Source organism: Amblyomma mixtum, chromosome 4, assembly GCF_055824585.1.
Source record: "Amblyomma mixtum isolate Tamu chromosome 4, ASM5582458v1, whole genome shotgun sequence".
NCBI classification, from domain to species: domain Eukaryota; kingdom Metazoa; phylum Arthropoda; class Arachnida; order Ixodida; family Ixodidae; genus Amblyomma; species Amblyomma mixtum.
The window spans coordinates 112,144,509-112,166,964 of record NC_143015.1 but is presented as its reverse complement, the minus strand read 5'-3'; the positions used below and the strand labels follow the sequence as shown (position 1 = coordinate 112,166,964).

The 22,456-nt window shown below is 50.5% G+C and overlaps 2 protein-coding genes across 34 annotated transcripts in view; both read left to right on the top strand.

Moving 5' to 3' along the window:
• The window catches only part of LOC149347898 (uncharacterized), a 483,015-nt gene that overhangs the window by 282,875 nt on the left and 177,684 nt on the right, over positions 1-22,456 (top strand). The window lies entirely within an intron of this gene.
• LOC149347899 (uncharacterized) overlaps positions 15,059-22,456 on the top strand; it is a 55,927-nt gene continuing 48,529 nt past the window's right edge. Inside the window, exon 1 of one of the 2 annotated variants that reach the window (XM_089587733.1) lies at positions 15,059-15,444. In XM_089587733.1, coding sequence (XP_089443859.1) covers positions 15,380-15,444 — 65 coding nt within the window. In that variant the 5' untranslated portion in view covers positions 15,059-15,379. The remainder of the gene's footprint in view (positions 15,445-22,456) is intronic. The other variant, XM_089587732.1, reaches the window with a different exon arrangement.

The following is a 22,456-nucleotide window of genomic DNA, read 5'->3' as shown; positions in this document are numbered from 1 at the left end:
AGCCCTGGAGACGACGAAATCCGAGGTCGACAGTCTTCAGACTGTGGTGCACGAGTTGCAACAACGGCTGTATACACTGACAGTCAGGGCTTCCCAACAGGATGCCGCTACTGCTACAGAGCCAGCCCTAGAAGCAATAACCGCCACCGCTCCCACGGCCTGCTGTCTTGGCAACGCGCAATTTCAGCAAAGCTCCGGCGGCGCCGCAGCACAACAGCTACCAATAATGACGGCTGACGAAGGTGTGGGTGATACACACGACAACCGGAGCGAACCCGGCACAGGAGTTACACAGGAACTCCAGACGGCGGCAACGGGAAACAAGGTAGAGGAGGCTGAAGTTGACACACGACATGGTGTTGGGACCTTCTCTATTTCGAATGATGTCCATAGCACGCCCCGTTTCACGTCCAGCGGCACCCAGACACGACATGGCAGCATCAACCGCTACAGCGCTAGCACAAGTGGAAACGTGGCAAAGGCGCAAAAAAAGGCGCAGCGCAATGACAACCCTGCCCATAAAGAGTGTGACGTTCTGGTCTGCGGCGATGGAAACTCCTGGCGGGTAGCAAAGGCCCTGCGTCGTCAATTCAAAGGCACTAAACTTGTGGTCAGCCGCTCCGTCCGAGACGCTACGATTGCCACCACGCGCGAGCTTCTATGTCGGTGTCTGGATGGCGCAGGACGCCGAGCTAAGGTGGTAGTCATACATGCAGGGGCCACTGATGTGATCCAAGGGGCACAGCCTGAAACTGTTGTTCAGGTCATCAGAGAGCAGATTGTCCCGCATGCAACAAAGCTAATAATCTGTTCTGTGCCTGAAGTGCTCACAAGGAGGAAAGAAGCGCAAACTCAAGCAACGATGTTGAACTCGCAGCTGCGAGCGCTCTGCGCCTCTTATGAAGCCCCCGGAACAACGTTTCTGGACCTCACACAGACTGTCCGAGGTGAAGGGCGCCTGACCCAGGATGGTTTACACTATCGTGCCCAGACAAGTCGAAGCGTTGCTACGCGGATAGCTACATTGGTCGAGCCTTTTTTAGGCGTTCCGAGGGGGCCACGGAGCCAAGACATCGGATCTTCGCGGGATCAAAAGGAGAAGACCTATCCAAAAGCATCATCAACCCACCAGCAGGGAGAGAGAGCGGTCAATCGGGGATACCCGTCGTCAGCGGCGACGGATGTCTGGGGAATGAAATCCCTACCCCCCAAACGCAGCAGTCACCCACCTCAAACGGGAGGAAATGCAACGTCAGCGTTCATAGCACCACCCCCAGTGCCGTCAGCACCTGCCCTCCCCCAGTCACCGATAGCGAACTCAGGCTTGCTGACTCAGCTCCCACAACAGCTCGGGATGACAGCGCAGTCATCCGCACCACAGCAGTTCTTCCAGAGCCCTCTGCTACATGCCTCTGCCGGTCCACTGCCGTCAGCACAAGTCATCCGGCCTCTGACACTGGACTCATGCCTACTGGCCCAGCGTGCTCAGCTTCCCATGCCGTCGATCCAGCTGCCCCCACCACAGCAGTGCTTCCAGGACTTCCCTCCGACTCGGACTGCAGCGCCTACTGCCAACTTGTTCGGCATAGTGGGCGAGTATGTCCGACACCACCTGATGCAACAGTGGCCCCCGACGCGCCAGTAGACTACCTCTCCCGGCAACAGTCTAATGTGTCGACGGGGGGGCTCGGGTGCCATCGACGAATGCGGACACGGACTAACCTGTCGAGGCCGAGGATTCAGAGGAAACGGCACAAAAGGAGGCAAGCAAAGGTGGTGGTGGGTTTTCTCAACCTACATGGTGGCAGGAGGCTAGCCAGGTGGGAGGAGCTGTACAGAACATTGCTTGAGGAGGATGTGACGCTGTACGCAGTGGCCGAGACTCACCTGCGTGATTTGGAAGAACCGCCCACCAGCCAACTGTGGTGTTGGGCTGGCAGTAACCGATGTGTTGGTTCGCGTAAGGGTGGTGGAGTGGGTTTCCTGTGGCGCAGGAGTAGTACATGGTTACACCTGGAGGGGCCCTGTACTGATCACACATGGGCGTCCGGGCATATACTTGGTACCCCGGTGGCCGTGTGTGTCGTGTACCTAGGCGGGGCAGCGGACCAATACCAAGCAAATTTGAGCATCATTCAGTGCATCAAAGCAGATACAGGCCGCTGGGCTCTCGACAAGGAATTGATTGTGTTCGGTGACTTCAACGGGCACATCCAAGAGCTGGACGGGTACACCGATCCCAATGGTGAGCTCCTGCAGACGCTGGCTCAGGACCTTTCACTGGAGGTCAGTAATCTGCGGGCGGACTGCCAAGGTGCGTTCACGTGGTGTGCTCGGGGGAGTCGCACCTGCATAGACTATGCTCTTGTTAGCAGGCGCCTAGCTTCCCTCATGTGTCGCGTGCACATAGATGAAGAGGGCCGCTACAGCCTTGGAAGCGACCTTAACCGCATACGACTGGACTTTACAACCTCCGCGAGGCGCAGTACGCCACAGGCTCGCAGGCAGTCTCCCAGGCGCTCCCTGCCCATCAAGGCGTACGAGGCTGTTGCAGAAGAATTCGAAGCAAGCCTGGCCCGCGAAGAGTCCACGACATACGACCAGTACGTGACTGTACTGCGTAGCATCATGGCAGGGCATGAGACTGTGGATCGCTCAAGAGGAGGACGGTCCAGAAAAAAGTGGTGGGATGATGAGGTGAAAGCTGCCTATAAAGCGCGAAGGCTTGCAAACCGCCATCACCGCTATGCTCTGAAGATGCTGACCACAGAAGCGGCACTTGCAGCCTGGGGCACCTACCTCGAACGCAAGCACGAAATGCAAGCCATGGTGCAGCGTAAGATTGCCGAGGCAGATCGGCAGACGCTCGGAGAAATTAAGTCCGCTGGTAAAAATGCAGCAGCTAAATTTTGGTCGTACGTAGCGTCTATGGACGGCAGAACACCAGACCCGCTGATCAGAGATGAAGCAACTGGAAAGACTGGCGACCTCCACCGCGTACTGACAGACCACATGAGGCAACTGTACGCAACTGACGGCATGCCATACGTCTTCGAAGGCGTGGAAACACCCGCACGACCTCCGGACGACAGACAGTGGTCGGTTTCGAGTGGAGCGATCGACAGAGCCATTGGCAAAATCAGCGCGCGTACAGCCTGCGGTTTGGATGGCATCCCCGCTGGCCTCGTCAAGTGTCTCGGAGCACAGTCAAGATACCAAATGGCAAATATCTTCGGTGACATACTGGAAGGTGAACCGATACCAGCAGACTGGCTTCGTGCAAGAGTGACACTGATTCCCAAGAGAGGTGGGGACAGCGGCCTTCTGCGGGACTACCGGCCTCTGACAGTGACAAGCGTAATGTACAGAGTATTTACGCAGGTGTTAAAAGTGTGGATGAGTGGCTGGGCGGAGCAAAATGGGCATCTGACGGAGCTCCAAAATGGTTTTCGGCGAGACCGGCGGCTGGAAGATAATATTTTTGTCCTCACCCAGTGTATTGAGGTTGCAAGAAGGGAAGCTCGTGGGCTGACATGCTGTTTTATGGACGTCGCGAAGGCGTATGACAGCGTACCGCATGAGCCTCTAATGCAACGCCTAGAGTCATTGGAAATGCCCTCCGCCTGGATCGACGTGCTTCGTCGCCTCTATGCACGCTGCACAGTGGTGGCCACAGTGTGCGGCGTCAGCTCGGAGCCAGTGGTCGTACAGAAGGGGTTGAGGCAGGGCTGCCCGTTGTCCCCTCTTCTGTATATGTTGTACGCTGCAGGGGTGGAGCGCAAGCTGTTGGATGCGCAGTTGGGGTTCACTCTAAGCTACATCAGCGGTGGTGTAAAGGACCGATGGATATTGCCAGGCCTAGTCTTCGCCGATGATGTAGTATTAATGGCAGAGACAAATGCGGAGCTCCAGGCCCTCATCAACATATGCGCTGAAACCATGGCACCACTTGGCCTGAGCTTCAACTCAAAGAAGTCGGCGGTGCTGTGTTTTTCAGCGCCGCTGGACGCCGAGCAGCCGGTCCACTTACCTAATGGGGACGTCCTCGAGATGGCAACAGAATACCGTTACCTCGGCATTAGGTTCAGCACGCAGCCAGAGTATGCAGCAAGACATGAGGAGCACTTGAAGCAAGCTTCGCAGCGAGCGGGAAACATACTGCGAAGGCGGTGCCTATGGGGCTGCAATCGGTTTGTTATGGTCCGCGAGCTGTGGAAAGCAGTGCATGTGCCCGCATTGTCATTTGCGAACGCAGTTATCTGCGTGACATCGCCCACAAGGGAATGGCTTGAGCGTGGTCAACGAGCGGTGGGACGCCTGGCGCCGGGGTGCCATGGGCGGGTGGCTAATGAAGCTGTGCAGGGAGACCTCGGTTGGCTAACCTTCGAGGCTCGCGAGGCAAGAAGCAAAATAGCCTACGACGGCAGGCTGCGCCTGATGCACAAAAACAGGTGGGCGCGCAGAGTCTTTGACTATGTAAGTCAAAACTGCCTGCGGACCACATGGGTGAAACGGCTCCAACACCTTCGTCGCAAGTTCGGCTTCTTCAGAAATGAAGTACAAGCCGACAGCGCGAGGAAATGGGCCAAAGCAGTTGATGCCCAAGTGCGTGCGCAGGAGCGAGAGGCGTGGAGGACTGCCATGGAAGGGAAGTCGACGCTGGAAGTGTACCGGGCAGCCAAGCAGGACATCTGCGTCGAGAGCTTCTACGACAACAGTGTAGGCAGCCGCCTGTTGTTTGAGGCACGCGCGGGCGCCATGCCAACGCTTGTGTATCGCAAGCGCTTCGACAATACAGTCGAATGCACCCAGTGCAGAGCCTGCGGAGAGCACGACGAAACAACGGAGCACATCGTCCTACTCTGCGAGAAGCTGCCAACGCCACCGCACGAGGGCGCTACGCTTCCGCAGGCGTTGGGTTTCCGTTCTGCGAACGAGGGCTGCACGGCGGATGCGGCAAACCAGGCGGCGGTTGCAGCGACGAAGCGCCGATTGACAGAGTGGTGGACGCTGGTGCGACACTAGAACAGTACTGTTTCGTCGGTATTTGCGTGTGTGTTTGCCGCTTCGCGTTTGACAGTGTGGTTTTTATGGGTGTGTATATCCAGCCGGGGCACCTTTGGTAGGCGCCCACCCGTTACAAAGGGAAGGCTACATCATCATCATCATCATCAACTACACTGCAGGTTGCCTATAGTGAATACGATCCTGTCTTAGAAGGTTGGTTTAGAGACATGCACTGTGGTGTCCATTCCTTTCGGGTGCACACCAAGATATGAGAGACAGGCAGACTACGACGGACAATATGTAAGTGAACAGTGCAGTGAACGTGTAGACTTGACCCATATGCTGTGCGGTTGTGCATCGAGTGACGCCTACGCCCAGAACAAGGAACATTGGGACGAAGTGCTAAAAAGTGCTTCCCTTCACGACCAGCTTCGGGCTGTCCAGGGGGCCCGCGCGGCGGCGGAGAGCGTCGGGCTCTCTGTGCCGACGTGGGAGCTGCCATCTACACCTGGCGCCTAGCCGAGTGTCCTTCAGGACCCCTTGCGCCGAGATATGGGAGAGACAGGCTTCGTTCCCTTTCCTTAAAACCTATTTTCTTTTCATTTTCCTTCCCTTACGGCGCAGTCCGCGTGTCCACCGATATAAGAGTGTTTCCCGGCGCACTGTTTGTCTTTTATTTCTTTTATTTCTGATATTTTATTTCTTTCCTTTCTTTTTTTATTCTCGTTTCTATCCTTACTTTTATTCTTTTTTTTATTACGGAGTCGGCGGCCACCTGCGCTGCGCGTGACGTCGCTCAGTTTCGCGCATGCGCAGAAGTGGCAAGTCTTGCCTCCGGCTCACGCGAAGCGCGGTGCTGATAAGCCTAGTGAAGCTTTTCGCTTCATAAGTGCTGAACTGCTCTCCGGTCACTAACAGAAATGTTTCTTACCACAAGCGACCCGCACGCTTTGAAATATGCGCATACGCGAGTTGGCGTCGAATGCAGGATCGTTTGGCGCGGGTTAGGCATGCTAGGCTTTTGCCTGTATACCGAGCGTACTTTCCAACAAGGGCTCCCTGGGCGCTGCCATATTGTTCACTGGACTGCAGTGGGCCCCTCGCGGTAGCACGGTGGAAGTGGCGGCGGGACCGGTTTCCAACAGTCCAGAGAGGAGGTGTTTCGACAACCCTCTAGCCCGATAGAAAGGTCTGCACAGGTCGTTCGGACGAAAAGCCTTCGGCGTCGTAGTATTTGTAAGCGCCGCGTGTCGGAAAAAAAACTGCCTCTCCCGTAACCGAGAGTAGAGTAAGCATGAAATCATGGATCTCGATGGGGAAATAAGGGAACGTATCATAATACCACCCCTCCCAAAAAACATGCATCCCTCTCACAACACCAGCAGAAGGAAAGCCCGCGCGGCAAATATGAGCAATAAACTTAAAGACGACAGTTCAGTGCTGCATGTCGACGCTGCCGAGTACAGGCACAAAGATGCATATGTTGTGGCTATAGCTGACCACAAAGGAGAATGCATAGCAGCTGCGACCACACCAGCGAAAAGTGAAGCAGAAGAAGCAGCAATAGCATACGCCATCTAATTAAATATCTCGCAAGAAAAGACCATAATAAGCGACTTCAAAACTGCGATAAATAACTTCATAAAAGGCAGATTACATTCCCCGGCCGCAAAACTAATTAGCAAATACCGCCCAGAAACTCGAGTCAAAATAATATGGACCCCCGCACATTCAGGCCTCCCAGGAAACGAAAATGTCAACAACATAGCCCGAGAACTAATTATCCGGGCAGGACCAAACGCGTTCCCAAATAACGGGGCCGGCTCAGAGATGGACCATCTACTCGCTTTTACTGAAATCACGACTTTCTATCACAAGAGCAGATTAGAATATTCCCCTCCCAACCCCACGCTCACGCAAGAGCAAGCAACCACTCTCAGGCAGCTCCAAACGCACACATTCCCATGCCCCGCAATACTAGCCAAAATTCATCCACATATATACTCTGCAGAATGCAAAAGCTGCGGAGAGTATGCTAACCTTAACCACACCATGTGGGCCTGCAGTAAAAACCCTTTAAGCGGAATAACCACAGAGGAGCAGTGGGAGACCGCGCTGCGCAGGTCGGACCTGTGGCAGCAAAAGTTCACAGAGCTCACAGAGAGAGCTGACCAGGTCGCCGAGATCCAAGAGATAAGGCCACCAAGCGACAGTAGCGCGCCTGCGCCAGAAGAGAGCCTTCCTCTTCAGAGACTATAAATAATTTTTTTCTCTCTCTCTCTCTTGCCCTTTGAACGCAAGGCTTTCTGAGGAAAGGAAATGGCCCAGTAAATCTCTGTCATTTCGGTGGACACCCGAACCGCACCGTACAGGAAGGGAGGAACGCCACCACCCGTTCGGCGCGATGCCTTGCCCATTGAACGCAACGCTTTTGGAGGAAAGAAAATGGAGCAGTAATTCTCTGTCACCTCGGTGGACACCCGAACCGCACGGTACAAGAAGGGAGGAACGCCACCACCCGTTCGGCGCGAAGCTACAGGCGCTTGTATGCCGGTCCTGTAGGAGGGCATAGAGAGTCTCGTTGAATCTCGTTAAATCTCGTACGGTGCCCGGATGGTCTCGTTTCAGTGCCCGGATGAGTGGAATTCAGTGCCCGGATGTTGGCTCTCGGTCTCGGCGTGACGTCACCACACTGCCGACAACGGGAGCTAAAAGCATTTCATGCTTTAAAAAGAGGCACAAGAGCACAACTGATTATGAGCAAATGAAAGGGTGAGTAATTAACTGTCCCACTTCTTGGTGGACACAACCGTGCCGTGAGGGGAGTATGGCGGAAGTGAAAGCAGACACAAAGGGGTGCCGTAAAAATTACGAGGAACTTTAGCGGCTAAAGTGGTTAAAGGCGAAAACCTGAGTGCTGCATATTCTGCTACGCGATTGTTCACTTCATATTCGGTTGGTGCATTAATTAACTGCCAATTAATGCCGCTTAGTCTTTGCCTTTAGGAGTGGAACGCGACAGCGTGTTGTAGCGCTGCCAGGGAGTCCACGGAACGCCACCACCCGTTCGGCGCGATGCGTTGCCCTTTGAACGCAACGCTTTTTTAGGAAAGGAAATAGCGCTCTAATTCTCTGTCATCTCGGTGGCCACCTGAACCGCACCGTGCAGGAGGTAAGGAAGTGGAGTGAAAGAAGAAAGAGAAAGAGGGGCCGTAATGAAGAAAATAAAAATTGTATGTGAGGAAAGGAAATTACGCAGTAACTGTTTCTCATACGTCGGTGGACACCAGTCGAAAATTGTTTTTGAGGAAAGGAAATTGCGCAGTAACTGTCTCTCATGTTTCGATGGACACCCGTCAAAATTCGCGCGCAGAGACGTCACGACCATTTCGACCAATCTGAAACGCGGACAAATTTGCTAACACGTCTTGGTCACGACAGTATGAGCCATTAAAGGTTTTCGTCTTAATATATAATTGCAACCATCTGGAGATCTTTAACGTGCACTGACACCGCCGAACTAGAGCACTGCACGGGCCTCAATCTCAGGCCCGAGCCCGGCCCGGGCCTGATACCTGAAGCCCGAGCCCGGCCCAGTCCCGCGGCTTCAAGCCCGGGCCCGGCCCAGGCCCGCTAAATTATCGATTTAGCGAGCCCGGCCCGACCCGGCCCGTGAATCCCGGAGTGAAACCCAGCCCGGGCCCGGCCCGGCCCGTTTCACAGTAACGCTTGAGGTATACTGCTCACTCTGTGCAAGTACACTGCTACTACACCGATAAGGAACTGGCCGACAAAGATTCTGAAACCGCAGTTTGGCTTAAATAAAGTTGGTCTTTTTAACCCAGAAGGAAGTGATAGTGCTGGCCAGGCACGTCTTTTGAACAGTGATCTCGTGTAGGTGGGCAAATTTAAACTCGGAAGTTCCGAGAGCCAAATAAAAAGGGCTGCATACGCGCGTAATCGACTACTTTGCATTCTCTCATGATTTTAATCAGTTATATTTTGCCGCCCGTGAAGTATAAACATTAAAGCTGCTTAGCAAGCAGTGGGATGACTTTTTTAGTGAACGCGATCTCACAGGTTAAACTCATAGCCGAACTGGTCGTCTTTCAGCAGAAAGAAACAGAAAAAGGCTTGAGTATTTCATGGTGTGTTTAGGTTGGTTTATTGGTTTATTGGGGTTTAACGTCCCGAAGCAACTTAGGCTATGAGGGACGCCGTAGTGAAGGGCTCCGGAAATTTCGACCACCTGGGGTTCTTTAACGTGCACTGACATCGCACAGTACGCGGGCCTCTAGAATTTCGCCTTCATCGAAATTCAGCCGCCGCAGCCGGGATCGAACCCGCGTCTTTCGGGTCAGCAGCCGAGCACCATAGCCACTGAGCCACCGCGGCGGGGCGCTTTCATGGTGTGTGTTTGATGACTATAATTAAGCATCCTATAGTAATATGTTCTTCCCGAATGCATTTCTAATAGTGTACAGGTATGTTTTAAGATTACGAACGATCAATGGCCAATTAAGACCGGTTGAATTCTCTTACTGGTGGAGCAGAAGATAACGTGAAAACCACGTGATAACTTACAGCGCAAAACACTTATCATGACAACCAGGCTGAAGAAGCGAGGAGAGATGTGGTTATGAGACGAGATTTCTAAACTCTTGCGAGCTTTTGTGGCTATTTCATTTGCGAGACGTTCCGGTCAGTAGATCAAAAAGAAAACCAAGCGCATTTTAGTTCGTGAATTCTCTCACATCAGAAAAATATAGCTATAAAATATAAGCTACGTTTTGGGCGCTTAAGGGCGCAAGGGGAGTCAGGCTGTGAGAGAAACCGAAGCAGAGGGCTCCGGATCTTTTCGACCACCTGGGTTTCTTCAACAAGCAATGATACTGCAAAGTACATGTCTGTCATGCTTGCTGTCTCAACAGAAATGCAGCCGCCGAGGCTAGTTCCCCGGCTCAGTAATCACGCGCCTTGACCACTAAGCCACCGCGGCGTGGAAATAAGGAAATAAATAAGTCAATGAATAAAGCTTAGGTTTTTCTCAGCGCGTACTATAACTAGTAGCTCATCCGTGTCGCTGCTCCAATGCCGCAGTTGTGTACTTCACTCTGCAACAGTGAATGAAAAGCCGGACGCCAGCCGTTTCTGTATGGACCCAAGCCCGGCTCGGTCCGCAGCTTTAAGCCCGAGCCCGGCCCGGGCCCGCAGCTTCCGGCTCAGGACCGGCCCAGGCCCGGCAAAACAAATCATGTCCCGGCCCGGCCTGGCCCGCGGACCGGGCCGGGCCCGGGCTTTCGGGCCGGCCCGAGCCCGTGCAGTGCACTACGCAGAACATACGAACGCGTTTTTCGTTTCGCCTCCATCAATAAACGCGGGCGCCGTGTATGTATGGAACTCCACTACGGCGCCTCTTTCTCTTTTCCTTCTTTCACTCCGTCCTTCATCTCTTCCCTGACGGCGCGTATCGGGTGTCTGCCTAGATGTAGTACGTACCAACGTTTTTAGATGGCGGAGTTTTCTGTCGCGGCCGCTGTTTTCGGTGGGGGCGCCACTGTTCGGGGGCAGGTCGCCCGGTTTCCCGGGAGTAGACTCCCGAAGCGCTCCTTGCTTCGTCGTGTTCGAGCGCGTCTGCCTCGTGTAAAACTTCATCTTCCCCTCAACACACCCACAGACAGATTACTAGGCCTGGGCCTCCGCAACACGATCGGGGAACTGGTGGAGGCCCACCGACAGGCCCAATACATCAGGCTCACAAAAACTTCCACAGGTCGGTATATCCTGGACTCCCTGGGAATCAAAATACCGGCCAACGACCCAACCCTTCTCGCCATCCCACGATCCCTTCACCGAGAGCTTCTCATCAGGCCGCTCCCGAGGAATATGCACCCGTCCCACCATGAGCAGCGCCGCAGAGCCCGTGCGAAGGCACTCCATCGAGCGTACGGCCCCCAGCCGGACGCCGTATGGGTGGACGCTGCCTGCACGGGTGATGAAGCGACAGCAGCTGCGGTGGACTCCTCTTCATCCACCCTCCTCACACTACCTCTCCCTCCAGATACGACCCAGAGGCTGCAGAGGAAGCCGCCATTGCACTTGCTATAACCCGCACGGAAGCCCGGTATATTTTAACTGACTCAAAAACTGCGATTCTAAATTTTGCACGAGGCCGAGTTCATGTCCCTGCTTTTGGCATACTGGACTCGCCCGATGCACCCCCGCCCCGCCAAGTGGAGCTGATATGGGCGCCTGCGCACTCCGGGAATCCCGGAAACGAGGCCGCCAACCTTTTAGCCCGAGGTTCTTTAAACCGGGCTCAGGTGGCCTCGGATCCGGGATTCACGAAGGATCGCATGCACTCATTCAGTGAGCTGACCCAGGCATACAGAGCCTCTCGCCAGCTCTACCCCCCGCCCCACCCCTCCCTAGATAACAGACACGCAACACTCTGGCGCAGATTACAAACACATACTCTCCCCTCGCCCCTTACCCTAACCCACTATCATCCCTCCTTCCCCACTCCTGCTTGCGCCCTATGCCCAGAACCCTTCGCTTCTTCCCTCCACATCCTTTCCCTCTGCCCGGCGGACCCTCCCCCGCGGGACCTAGAGAACCTCAAGACCTGGGAGGACTGGGAGACCCTGCTGCATTCGGAGGACCCGGCCGTGCAGACCATCGCCACCGGCCGTGCTGCCAGTGTTATGGACCTCAGGAACATAAACACTTGAGTGCAGTGGGGTCGTGCGGGGACCCTGGGGCGTGCCCCGAATTCCTTTGTAAATAAAGTTTTCTCTCTCTCTCTCCATATTCAATGCAAAATAAAAACAACTACTACTACTACTCACATTTCTCATGTCTGCAGTGCTTTCTTTGGATTTTCTGCTGTGCGCGTGAGTGAGCACGCTTGCCTCGCGTCTGTGGTGCTGGATTTGGACTTTTCGTGTGCGCGTGAATGAATGTTTGCCTCGTGTCTGCCGTGCACGCTTTAGACTTTTCGTGCATGCGTGTGTGGAGGTCAGTGACGTGTATGGGGCACGATGCCGCGCATCTGCTGTGTGCCACTGTCCGTCACAAACTCCAGAAAACAGCCAAGCTCGCCGAGGACTGTCAGGGAAAGGAAGCAAGTGGGTGTCGAGCGACAGGTCTCTGGCATGTTCTTTGCATTTTACACAGAATGACTACAAAAAGTAAGGTCAAGGAAGGTTCTTCGTCTGTGAATGGTTCCTTCCTTTCTTGTATGACCATCCAATAAAAGTGTCAAGTACTTTGTGGTTTTCTCGGCTGCAGGTGGGCTTATGAAGTTCGACAACTACAGCTATAATGATCGTTTTTAGAGCGCAGCTCTTTGGCGTCCGTTCCTGGGTTTCGCGTCGTCGTCGGCCTCGTAACCAGCTCCGCCCCCAATGTCACGCTTTTCAATTGGTCGAAATGCTCGTGACGTCACAGTGCGCGAATTTCAAATGGGGCCAATTGTACTTTGGCTAGTAACCATGCAACCAATCAAAGGGATCGTATAGTGATGCTGCAACTAAGTTGGACTGAGTTTAGTTAATTGCTTAATTAATCAATTAGCCTAATTAATATAGAGGAGAATGAAGAGGTCAGAAGAAAAAAAAGACTCGCGCCGCAGCGACCGCGGAAGGAGACGCTGCTGAAAAAAAACATAAGTACGAAGCCGCGTTCCCTCCACCACCACGCACTTCCCCACTCAGTAAGACGTTGCTCGTTTCATATACGTTGTGTCGAACATCCTAGACAGTTCCAACAATTGACAGGTTAATGACACAACACGATGGATAGAAATACAAGAATATAAATATGAAATAGCCTAATTAACCTTTCTAGTTAGACCGCATAAATCAATAAAACCAAGAACGAAATTGGTCGAGTTGGGGAATCGAACCAGGGTCTCCGGAGTGCGATACGAGCACGCTAGCCACTCCGTAATGCCAGCTGAATGGTTTGGAATCAACAAAGGCGCGTCTAGCTAATACGGCGTCTTCGTTCACTCCCATCTTCCCCCTTTCCCTTACGGCGAGGTGCAGGTGTCCACCCAGATATGCGAGAGAGATACATTTCCTTTCCTCAAAAAATAAATTTACCGTCCAGCAAGGCGTACAGCCGAATTGGCGATGGCGTTCTGTGGACTCCCTGGCAGCGTTGCAAGACGCTGTCGCGTTCCACTCTTACAGGCGAAGCTTAACATGTTAACCACACATCAGTAACACACGCAGACAGCCAATGGACGCGTCATTCACTGGCAGCACTTGATTCATCATTCACAACCACATTCTTAACGTACGCTCCCTTGCCGCACATGCCAAGGACGTACACCACGATCACATTCTGCGCCATTCCTCTGTACTTTGCTTTGCTGAAACCTGGATGGATCCCGAAGAGCCTCTCGAAATCATAGATTTCCTATACTGCTGTGGTGCTCGCAGAGACCACAACAGAGTGGCGGGAGTCGCTATCTACTTGCGCACAGGTCTCTCTGCAATACCAGTCGGAATGTTTGGCACGTCACATGAAGTTGGCGAACTGTGCGCCGCAAAGTTGCCCAACGACTTGCTGGTAGTAGCTGCCTACTTCGCCCCTACCGCACTCACGAAAGACGTCGTGCACTTCCTGCAACTCGCATTAACCGTCCATCGATCCACACCGATGTTAGTAGTGGGGGACTTTAATGTTGACATAAAGACAAACAGCAATTTCCTAACACTTATGCGGGAGAACATCCCGTTCCTCTCGCTCGTAACGCGTCCCACGGCTGTGACAACCTCGCGAGGCACTTTGTATAGATCTCGTCTTTGAGAATCAAGCATTGGTGTACCAAGTCGAACATATATCAGTCTATTTCTCCGACCACAAAGCTTCCTTCATGACTGTCAAGAACTGTTAGTGGAGTCTTTGTTGAAGGAATACGTGTGAAAAATAAAAAAAAATTTCTGTGATAGCGCATACATGTGTTGCTCGATTTCTTTGCCTCAATCTATCGAAAAGGTGAAACAGCTTATTTGCTGCGCTCAAATTTCGCATTAGGAAGTAACGTAATCGTCGGTAATTTTTTCGTTCTTTTTTATAAATTGCAATAACTTGTGTATATAAGAGCCAATATTCGACGTGACACGAAGCGGAAATTTACTGCGTGTGACCAGCTGTGCGTGTCCGTCTCATTAACCGTCTACATGGGGTAGCGAGAAGTGAAAAAAAAATCAGGGAGCACTTTGACGACCTAAAGTGCGAAGAGGCGAAAGCCTCAAACCGCCTCTGTCGCTGCCCTCTGCTTGGCGACTGTTGATCATTTGGCGACTCTTGAACGCTTCCGTACGGCATCGCGAGCGCGTTTCGTAGCTGGCGACATTAGAGCGCGCGCGGGCCGCATCCTTCCTCGATCAACGTTCACAGAGCACCTGAGAGATCTCTGGGTGATATCGTGCAAACTTTTGACGTCAGTGCACATGCGCCGTTGTTAAACCACCTGAGGATTGCGCATGGGCCACTGCGCATGCGAAGTGTGCGCGTTTAGTGGGTATCATTACTGTTCGTACATCTACTACTACACCATTAACTGTCATTACTGACTTTTCAAGTAACCATTATTGACAGCTGCCGCGGACGCATGGACGGACGGACACGCTGGCGAGTCATGAGCCATAAAAGGCTTTCGCGTTAAAAATAGAATGAAAGCTTCAGGCGCATTAACGCTACATCCTGAGGTAGAGCCGCTGGCCCGGTCGTGCATAGTATAGGCGGCCGTTATGGACACCGTTCAGGCACACACTAGAAGGGGGATTCCCACCTGCTGCGGTGATTTGTGGCATAATCGGTGCTTTCAATGACGACTGAAAAATGCAGTCTTTAATGAGGCACTAGGAAGCGCACTGTTTACGCCCTCAAACAGTGAGCAAAGGGCGTACCGACGCAGCTGTCGCGGCGTTTCCCTGCGAGCAGTTGTCCCCGAGCAGTGGCGCCGCGGCGGGCGCACTGGGAACTAGTCCCAAGACGCCGTTTCTGTGCGACGTGGCGGGCCGCACCTCGCTTTGCGCTTTCTGTCTAGCGGCCGTGGTACTGCCGTGATTGCACCTATCCTTTCCTCAAAGGCAATTTCCGTGAGTGAGGTAGAACTGAGGAGGTGGGACAGAAGACTGACGCAAGGGGCAGCGCGATACTTGTAGAAACAGAAAGGAGAGAGAGGAGGAAAGCACGCGATCACGCGGTGCTCCGCTGACGTGGCCTTCCCACAGCGCAACCATCCGCCTAACCAGACGCGTCTCCAACGTGGGGGCTGGAGGAGGTCAGTGCGCGTTGTCCGGACCCTGAGAGGGGCAGTTAACAGAGACACTCTGGAGGACACCTGGAGCTATGCATGCGACGGGCAACAGCTTTCCACAGCGGCCGTCACTGCGGTGGATCGAAACGTCATCGCATAAGGTGAGTACTACAGCGTCCACTAGTAATGGGAAACGATGCCATCTACAAGGGCTGCGTTGGTGGGCAGGTGGGTCCACAGCGAGACAACGTTACTCCGGTGCGGTATGGTTTGAGCATCTGGGAATCATTTGGCAGTTTACATCTGTATCTGCTCGGCGATGAAAGTGTTGGGAGTTGTTTGGACGCAGCTGCGTTCCAGAGTTCGACGCACTTGTCTGCTTGTTTAGATGATGAATTCTCGGCGTTCAGGCGATGAACGCTTCGCGTCTATCTTTCAGTCTATGGCCGCGTACGGGATGTTGCCGTCATTTGCATGTGCGTGCTGATTCTGGACCGCGTGCTTCGGCGGCGAGGTGTTTTAGAAGGGATCGAGGCTTTCGCTAAGCCTGACGGCCTGAAGTTGCCCAAGATGGCGGCGATTAACTTATCCGCCGCCCTTTCGGCCGGGGAGGCTATGGCGGCCACATGCACTAGCCTTTGCAATTAGGCCTATCGTCGCGAATTGCGGCGTTCTATTGAAACGTCAATAGCGCCTTCCATGGGTGTGCATCGATTAAAACGTTTAGAATAAAAGAATACAGTATTTAAATGTGCCAATGGGATGGTGCCCGTGGAGATTGCTCTAAGTCTTCGGCGTTTCATCGCCACGTGTCGGGGAGTGAGTGGTGCTGGACGCCTCCAACTTGTCATTTTCCGCGGCCATTCCCATTGCAAGAGCAGGCGGAACAGTTCACGGTCTCGGAATCTCGATACGCTGCCGATTCTTTTTTTTTTTAAACTATAATAATAATTTATTTCTGCCTCAAAAAGTGACAGAGGAGCTGCAGAAAAAGCTGTCATAAACAGCTTGACTGAGCCGCAGCCCCCTATACCGGGCAGCAGTGACAGGCGACGAGAAGAAAGAAAAAATAACAAAAACAAAAGAGAACAATTCAGAGAAAAACACATTATTAACACCAAGAAAAATGTTACCTCTAGTTTGTACATGTGTGCAATTTACATGGTCATCCAAACATCATTGTATAAGTTAAGTATCTTTTAGCAGTACAACAAAAGCACAATGAATCAAACAATGCAAATTAAAGAAAACAAAAAAACACCACTTAGCGCAGTTTAAAGAAAAAAAATCATTTTGTAACACAGTCTATGTATAAGCAACGCAGCTTACGATGAGTACAGGTAAACAAGTTAAAATTGGCAGATTTGTATGCATTTAGAAGAGAAGGAAGTGTATATTGCAGGCGCTGTTTACCAGTATTTATACGTGGTGTAGGCACCAACCAGGTTTCAGGCTCTCTAAAAGGGTAACTCGCTTCTTTTTCTTTCAGATTTGCCAGACGTCGAATATGACTTATGTTATTTTTGGTTTCTAGTTTAAAACGAACACTCAGTCGATATTGATATAAATCAAAGATTTTGATTATGCCAGTTTCACGAAAGAACGCTTTGCTGGGTGCTCCATAGTCCGCATTAAAGACGTAGCGAAGAAACTTTTTTTGCAGAATATGAATTTTTTGTAATGAGGAATACGTTGCAGTGCCCCATACAAGCTGGCAGTAGTTAATATGGGCACAGAACAGTGTGTTATATAGAAGTAGTTTAATTGATTTAGGAAGAATGTATCTAATACAGCCAATCGTGCCTGTTACCCTGGCTAACTGCCGGACAACATGATTTGCGTGATCTTCCCAAGGCATGTGCGAAGAAAATTGTACACCTAGGCATTTGAAGTGATCAACAATTTCTATTTCTCTAGAGTTAAAGTTAATACTATCATGTGGGGGGATCGGTTTGTTTCTTGGTCGAAATATTACAGCTTTAGTCTTTTTTTCATTCACGCGCATATAGTTTGATTGGGACCATCTTTCCAGTGTGATCATTGTCGTGTTGCACATTTGTATCAGGTCATGAATGTTACTTCCGGAGAAAAAAAATGCTTGTATCATCGGCATATATGATGAACCTGACATTTGGGTTAATGTTCACAATATCATTAAGGTAAATGTTGAAAAGTAGGGGCCCAAGTATGCTTCCCTGTGGGACACCAGAATAAATTGGTTTTATTTCTGAATATGTATTATCTATGTTGACAGTTTGTTTCCTTTTTGACAAGTATGATTTTATAAGTTCTGCAGCCTGGCCCCGAATTCCGTAGTGCCATAGTTTCTCTAGAAGTAACTTATGATTAACCAAGTCAAAGGCCTTTGAGAAGTCTATGAATATTCCTATTACGAGCTCTTTGTGTTCAAACTGTGTCAGAATATATTCTTTTTGCTCTAAGAGTGCTAGTTCAGTCGATTTGTTTTTACGGAATCCGAACTGATATGGTGTGAGCAAGTTGTATTTATCTAAAAATTTATTCAGTCTAGAGTGTAGAATTTTCTCCAATGCTTTAGAGAAAACAGGCAGTACAGAGATGGGTCTATAATTACCCAAGTCATTTCGGTCGCCCTTTTTGAATAAAACAGTTATTTTAGCAATCTGCATTTTTTCTGGGAATACTGATGTAGCTAAACAAACATTAAAAATATGTGCCACAGCTGGAGCAATAATATCGGCTACATATTTTATGGGCTTTATCTGGATGTCGTCAATATCTCGACAACTGCTATTTTTTAGGCTAAGTATGACCGATGCTACTTCATCCGTCGTGACAGGTTCAAGAAATATTGTATTATCATTATGAAGGTCTAAGTAATCGCATGCATTCCCTGCAGACCCATCCGTACTCTTTTTCGTGAAAAAGTTGTTGAAAGCATTTGCCAGCTCTGTCCCTGAAAGTTCCTTATCATTGATTTTAAGATTCCGCACATGGCCACGTGACTGGTTACGTTGCAGCAATGAGTTTAAACGGGTCCAAACCACATCATGACGACCCTTCTTGACGTCTAGAAATGCCGAGTAGTATTCTGTTCGTGCTGATCGCAATTTCTTTGTTAATCTATTTCGAAATTGTTTAAATAACCTCAAATCATCAACTGTACGTGTGGCTAGAAATGTTCTATACAGCTTATTTTTCATTTTTATTTCTTTTCGTAACTCAGGGTTGATCCATGGTTTCCGAGTTTTTCGTGAGGCTTTATATGTTGTAGAGGGAAAGTACAAGTGGTATAGTTGTTTGAAAATATCAAGGAACTTATTATAAACTTTATTAGCATCATCGAGGTCAGCTATGTGGGCCAGGTCAACTTCTTTAAGAGCATCGCGAAAAGCTTTCAGTGTAACACTGGTTATACGCTGGTACCTAATACCTTCTGGTTCTTTCAGTATATGGGTTGGCTCATTCATGCACAAGAACACTGGGAGATGGTCACTGATAGGACATGATAAGGCACCGGTCTCAATTTTTGGATGGGTGAGATTGGTAATGAACAAGTCTAAAGTGGATTGACTTCCTGTTGTTACTCTGGTAGCGATTTCTATTACACTAACGAAACCATTTGAGGCCAAAACAGTCCTAAATTCTCTCGTAGAATAATTGTTACTGCTCATGTCGATGTTGAAATCGCCTCCAGCAATAAGCGTATAACCTCCATCAGCTACAAAAGACAAAAAGTGTTCATAGAATTTAAGAAAAACGGATACATCTCCACTGGGTGGGCGGTAACAGACAGAGTAAATACATTTCTTTGAGCATAATGATAATATCTCGTAATCCGGCGTAATCACACTGTATGGGTTTAGCATTTCACCAGTTACATTTTCATTCAGAAGTAAAGCAACACCCCCGCCACGCCCGACGGGTCTGTTGAGATAGTAGGTTTTGTAATTGGTCATTTTGAACACATTATGCGCGCTGGTGCTCCATGTTTCACTCAGCATTATCACTGAAAACATAAACCGAAATTCGCTAAAAAATTCATCTAGCAAGACCATTTTATTTTTTACTGAGCGTGCGTTGACATGTATAGCTTTAACGGATGCGGATAAGAAAGAGGAAGCGATGTGGTTCAAGTCATCCGGAAGGTGATACGGGCACTGTGCCATTTTTCTTTTTCATTTTCCTTTCGTACTGAGCTTGCGCAGTGCTACGTAAGCTGGTCCAGATCGCTTGCTCCTTTGATATGTATGGCAGTCATTCCTTGATCTTTGCGAACGAGAATTTTCCCATTCGTATACCAGACAAAACGATAACCTGTATCTTTTGCCTTCTGTTTCGCACTTCGAAGCAAGTCTCTGTGATACCGTGTCAGGTTTTCCTGAATGACAATGGTCGGTTCATTATCTTTTACTTCGCTTCTAGCGTTCAGCCACGAATCTCTTGTCGTCTGTTTGGTGAAACGAGCGAGTATTCCTTGCGTCTTATCCCGTCGGGCAGGCAGTCTGTGTATTGTTTGAATGTCTGCTGCCGTCAGAGGTGGTACCTCAAGCTTCGGGGCGATGTCATTTAACAAAGTAAGCAGATTTTCATCGGGCAGAGCAGCAATACCGTGTATCTCTAGATAAAGTTTCCTGCTTCGGTATTCAAGATCATTAACATCTTGTTGAAGTTGTGTTTGCACAACTTGCGTCATGTCATCTTTTTCTTCTAGTTCTGCTACTCTTTTCTTCAGTACCTTGATCTCAGTGTCCTGGCGGGAAACATGTCTTTCAAATTCATCAAATTTCTTAGACATATGTTGGACAGATTCTTCCATTTCTGCCACCTTTTTTGTTAGCTCTGGCAAGCTCTCAAGTTTCTCTAGTATAGAGGCAAGAGCTAGCTTAACATCTAGGTCTGAATCACTGTCTGCTCTACTACTTGTGTGCGACCCATTTTCCCGGCATGTGAGGCAGCGCCACGCTTTTTTTGCAGCATTGTTTTTTGCTTTGAAAGATTTCTCCGTCACTCCCGCACATTTACCGAAGTGGTAAGCGCTTTGGCACTCCGTACATGTCGCACTCGGCACATTGACATGAATAGTTCCCTCGCAGGACGAACACACACTAGACATTTCTTTTCGTAGGCGGACACTTCACCAAACGACATAAAAGCACGCTTCTCCAAAATACAATGGCAGCAGTGGCAGCAGTGGCAGCGGCAGACACAATGGCATGAACCACAAAAACTATGACAATTCTACGTAGTGCTGCACTAACCTGCAACGAGGGCGAAGCGCGTTACCGATGCAGTCGCGTCGCTGCCGCTGCTGCCAAGTGACCGCTGGTCCGATCGCTTGCGTTTATCTTGCAGGGCCTTCCGGTCGGCGTCTGCGCAGATTGTCTCCGAAGCGTGGCAAGCGTCCGATGGTTGAGCTTGATGATAGAAAGGCGTAGCTTTGGCGTAGGCATAAGATGCGCACAGCAGAAGCGGTTGCCGGTTCCTAGCAGCAGGATCACTCGAGAACGGGGAGCTCGATCTGCAACAAGGGCGAAGCGCGTTACCGATGCAGTCGCGTCGCTGCCGCTGCTGCCAAGTTGTTAGCATTCCTAATCTGTTAGCATTAATGATTGTCGCCCGTTGCCGCAAGTCATGGGACGATATACCGACTGTGACTGATACACTGTCGACTGAGGCTGGGACTTGTATGAGAATCGAACGCCACCGACTCAAAATAACTCTACCGATTATGTGGAACCCAGCCTACTCAAACGGACACTTCTCTACTTAAGATTGGTATTTCAATTCCGTCGACTGTAATTGGGATTCAAACGCCACCAACCTGGAACGGAACGCTGCCACCTGAGATTGGACGCTGCCGGCTAAGAGAAAAGCACCGCTGACAAGTTACTGGCGTAAATTGCGGTAGGTTTGTGTTTGTTAAAATGAGATTATTTCCGACTGTACTGGGAACAATGCTACACTGGTTAGATGGAAGCGGCGGCTGCTGCAGCGGAATTCTGTTCGCATATATAGCTCCACTGAACACTCGCCATGAAGGCAGCTGCCAAGCTTGATGTGTGTGCTGCAGAACGCACTAAAGTTTTTCATGGCCAACGTTAAGCCCACTTTTAAGGCGAAAGCCTATAATGGCTTATACTGTCGTGACCAAGACGTGTTAGCAAATCTGTTCGCGTTTCAGATTGGTCCAAATGGTCGTGGCGTCACTGAGCGCGAATTTTGACGGGTGTCCACCGCAATATGTGAGACAGTTACTGCGCAATTAACTTTCCTCAAATACAATTTTCGACTGGTGTCCACCGAGATATGTGAGACAGTTACTGCGTAATTTCCTTTTCTCAAATACAATTTTCATTTTCTTCATTACGGCCCCTCTTTCTCTTTTCTTTCACTCCACTTCCTCCCTTCCTGTACGGTGCGGTTCAGGTGTCCACCGAGATGACAGAGAATTAAAGCGCCATTTCCTTTCATCAAAAAGCGTTGCGTTCCAAGGTAACGCATCGCGCCGAACGGGTGGTGGCGTTCCGTGGACTCCCTGGCAGCGCTACAACACGCTGTCGCGTTCCACTCCTAAAGGCAAAGATTAAGCGTCATTAATTGGCAGTTAATTAATGCACCAACAGAATGGGAAGTGAACAGCCGCGTAGCAGAATGCAGCACTCAGGCTTTCGTCTTTCACCACTTTAGCCGCTAAAGTTCGTAATTTTTTTTGTCTTTATGATTTCTGACCGGTAAGGGGTACCTGGTAAGCTGACTACTTTTGCGTACGCTCAGGACGGTGAAAACATTGCTGAGGCACACCTGGACGTTTTCATTTGCAAAATAGCAACGGTCCAACCACTCCTGAACCTGGTTAGAGGGCGAAAGCTACTGCGTATCGGGCAACTAGACGTGGCTTGGCGTCTGTAACGTTAAACACCACGCTGAGGGCCTATGACTTCAGTGCCCCGTTTCTGCCACAACGTTGTCAATGCCAACGCGTCCAGCGTCCATTGGTCACTACTTCCACGTAGCTTAAAGTACGACTGAAGTGTCCACTTTCTCTGGGGGGGGGGGGGGGGGGGGGGGGAATTATGCGCGTTTCCTTTGCTTTCGAAGCTTAAGGTCATTCATTTGAAGGTGAAACTGGGGTCACCGCGAAACTGGCTTTACCCTAGCGTAGCGAAGCTTTCAATTCAAAAAATTGAAAAT